This window comes from Drosophila takahashii, chromosome 3L, assembly GCF_030179915.1.
Source record: "Drosophila takahashii strain IR98-3 E-12201 chromosome 3L, DtakHiC1v2, whole genome shotgun sequence".
In the NCBI taxonomy this organism is placed as follows: domain Eukaryota; kingdom Metazoa; phylum Arthropoda; class Insecta; order Diptera; family Drosophilidae; genus Drosophila; species Drosophila takahashii.
Genome location: NC_091680.1, coordinates 540806 through 543258, shown reverse-complemented (window position 1 = coordinate 543258; position 2453 = coordinate 540806). Strand labels below are relative to the sequence as shown.

At 39.7% G+C, this 2453-nt stretch overlaps 1 protein-coding gene across 1 annotated transcript; it reads right to left on the bottom strand.

Moving 5' to 3' along the window:
- Positions 1–1426: 1426 nt before the first annotated feature.
- Positions 1427–2229, bottom strand: LOC108066536 (uncharacterized). Its single transcript, XM_017155091.3, has one exon. It carries the CDS (start codon positions 2087–2089, stop codon positions 1499–1501), a length of 591 nt encoding a protein of 196 aa, XP_017010580.2. The 5' UTR covers positions 2090–2229; the 3' UTR covers positions 1427–1498.
- Between the last annotated feature and the right edge of the window lie 224 nt (positions 2230–2453).

The following is a 2453-nucleotide window of genomic DNA, read 5'->3' as shown; positions in this document are numbered from 1 at the left end:
GAGTTCCTTACACAGAAAGAACATTCATTCATAACAGAATTTCAATGTGCTATTTATAAAGAACATTTCCAGGGTCCTTACAGATGTTTTATCATAAAAACGTTCAATAAAAAAAAAAAAAGCATCGCGAATTCTTCAGCAATTTTAGTTTAGCTCTAACAACGGTAAAATTCAATTGGTTCTTTCTATAGGAAATGTCCAGCTATATCCAACAATTCATAAAATTTATTAACTAAAAGCACAAGAGATGTTTTATCACATAAAACAAAAACACGCGAATTCTTTAGGAATTTAAATCGAACTCTATTGGGCAAGGGAAAATGAATCTTTTGATACCAAAATTTTTTACTGTGAAACTCCGCTCCCGAACCTTTCCTGCGTTCTCTATCCCCGACACCCCACCAATTCCCTCTGTTCCATGTCCCTTTTCCCCTGTTCCATGCTCCATGTAATGGCCCATCGTTCTCGTCATTCCCATTGTCGTTTGTTGGCTTTGTTTACAAGCATTTGATGGACCACTAACACCGCATTTTCTGAGGCAAGCTCATGGATACACAAGCGCACACAGACGACAGTCGCACACAGAGGAACCCAGAATGCGCGGGATTTTCTTTCAGTTTTCCCTTTTCTGTTATTTTTTCCCTGCCATGGTGCGAATTATGAGGGAGCCCCGAGTGGGAAAAAGAGAAAAACAAATGGCGAGAAAATTGTAATTCTCTTTGCTGGCTGTGGCTGTCATTCACCCACTCCCATCTTGGCCATTTCCATTACCATTGAGTTGGTTTCTTTATTTTTTTTATTAGTTGTACTTTATTGAATTCGCCGATTGAATGAATTGCTCAATGAGCTGCCCGCCGAAGACGTGCGGATGATGAGCAGCAAATTGATGGGGGATTGCCACGCTTTCCCTGCCATTTTCCCTGAACCCTCAATCTCCCCCAAGAAGTGTCTTCCCCCTTTTTTCGAGTGCAAAGTGTCGTAGAAATGAAGCTTGTGGTGCCCAGAGTGGCGTAGAGGAAATGCCAAAATGATGACATTTAGTTGGAGTACCAACACGGCACTCAAGTTAGTTGGGGTTAAATGATGTTGGATTAGCTAAAAGTTTTGGAAAAATGCTTCTTAAAATTGATGGTATTAACTTACAAACAGAACATAATACAGATTATTCACTTAAGCACCGATTTTTAAATGTTATTCTATGGTTAAGTTAAAGTTAACTTACCGTTTAATAATATGGAAACCTAATTTCTTGTATTATAATGTGAGAGTGTCGACTGCCAATTTAACAAGAAATTGTTTGGGTCCTAACGTGATATCGAAAAACTAAATTATATTAAACTAGCCATTTAACTCGATATAAAACGTAACCTGACATTGAGAAAACGGCCCTAAAAATGTGTTTAGCAAATAAAATTGGTTTTACAAATCTTTACAAATCTACACTTTATTCGGTACCACAACAAAGCCCCCTCTTTATGCCCAACCAAACAGCTGAAGACTAAGTACAGCAGAGGTCATCGCCGGAGTCGGAATCTGAATCAGAATCGGAGAAACAGCACACATTACAAGAAGAGGAATATGTACCTGGTAAGGGCGACTGAATTCCGGTGTAGAAGTAACACCGATCGGCTTCAGTAAACTCCAATTCTATGCCCTCGTACCGCCTAGGAGCTCCAAAGTTCTGCAGTTGAATGGCTCGATTGACCAGAGCCCTCAAATGAATATCTTCCTGCTCTCGGCACGCTCTCAATCGTCTGTACTCCTGTTTGTCCCTGAAGGTCTTGCACTTCTTGAACATCAATCGAGTTGACTTGGCTTTAAGCTCTCGTAAAATCGAGTTTTGGTCATCGATTTCCTTGACCACCTCCAGATATTCCTTGTACATTGCCTGCTGTTCTTCGTCCTCCTCCTCGCTTTCATTGAGGAGCTCAAATAGATCCTTCTCCTCCTCCTCGGATTCTTCTTCACCTTCTTGATCCTCCTCGGAGTCTTCTCCTTCTCCCTCGAGATCTCCCTCGTCTTCTTCAGCTCCTTCATTTTGCTCATCCTCAGCCAGTGGAGGGGCTTCTTCTTCCTCCACATCAGCCATTTGATTGGGTGCAAGGGGTTAACGGTTTTATAAGGGGTTTAGGGATACAAAACTACATAGTCGAAGACAAATTTTGATGATACAATTTTGAGGTAAAAGACAAAGATATAGGATATGAAAAAAAAAGTAACTCAAAATATTTCTAACTTATAAATTCTGCGACTAAGGCTTAGTACTCAACCCAACAAAATGTCGTCCAAAACAAAAACCTTCATATGAAAAAAACAACGTCAAAAAATTTTGTTTCATATGAAGTTTTTGTTTTGGACGACTTTTTGTTGGGTTGAGTACTAGCCCTTAAGATTAATAAATACGAATTCTCATTGATTTTGAAGGACTACTATGCAAAACTAATCCCACTCTT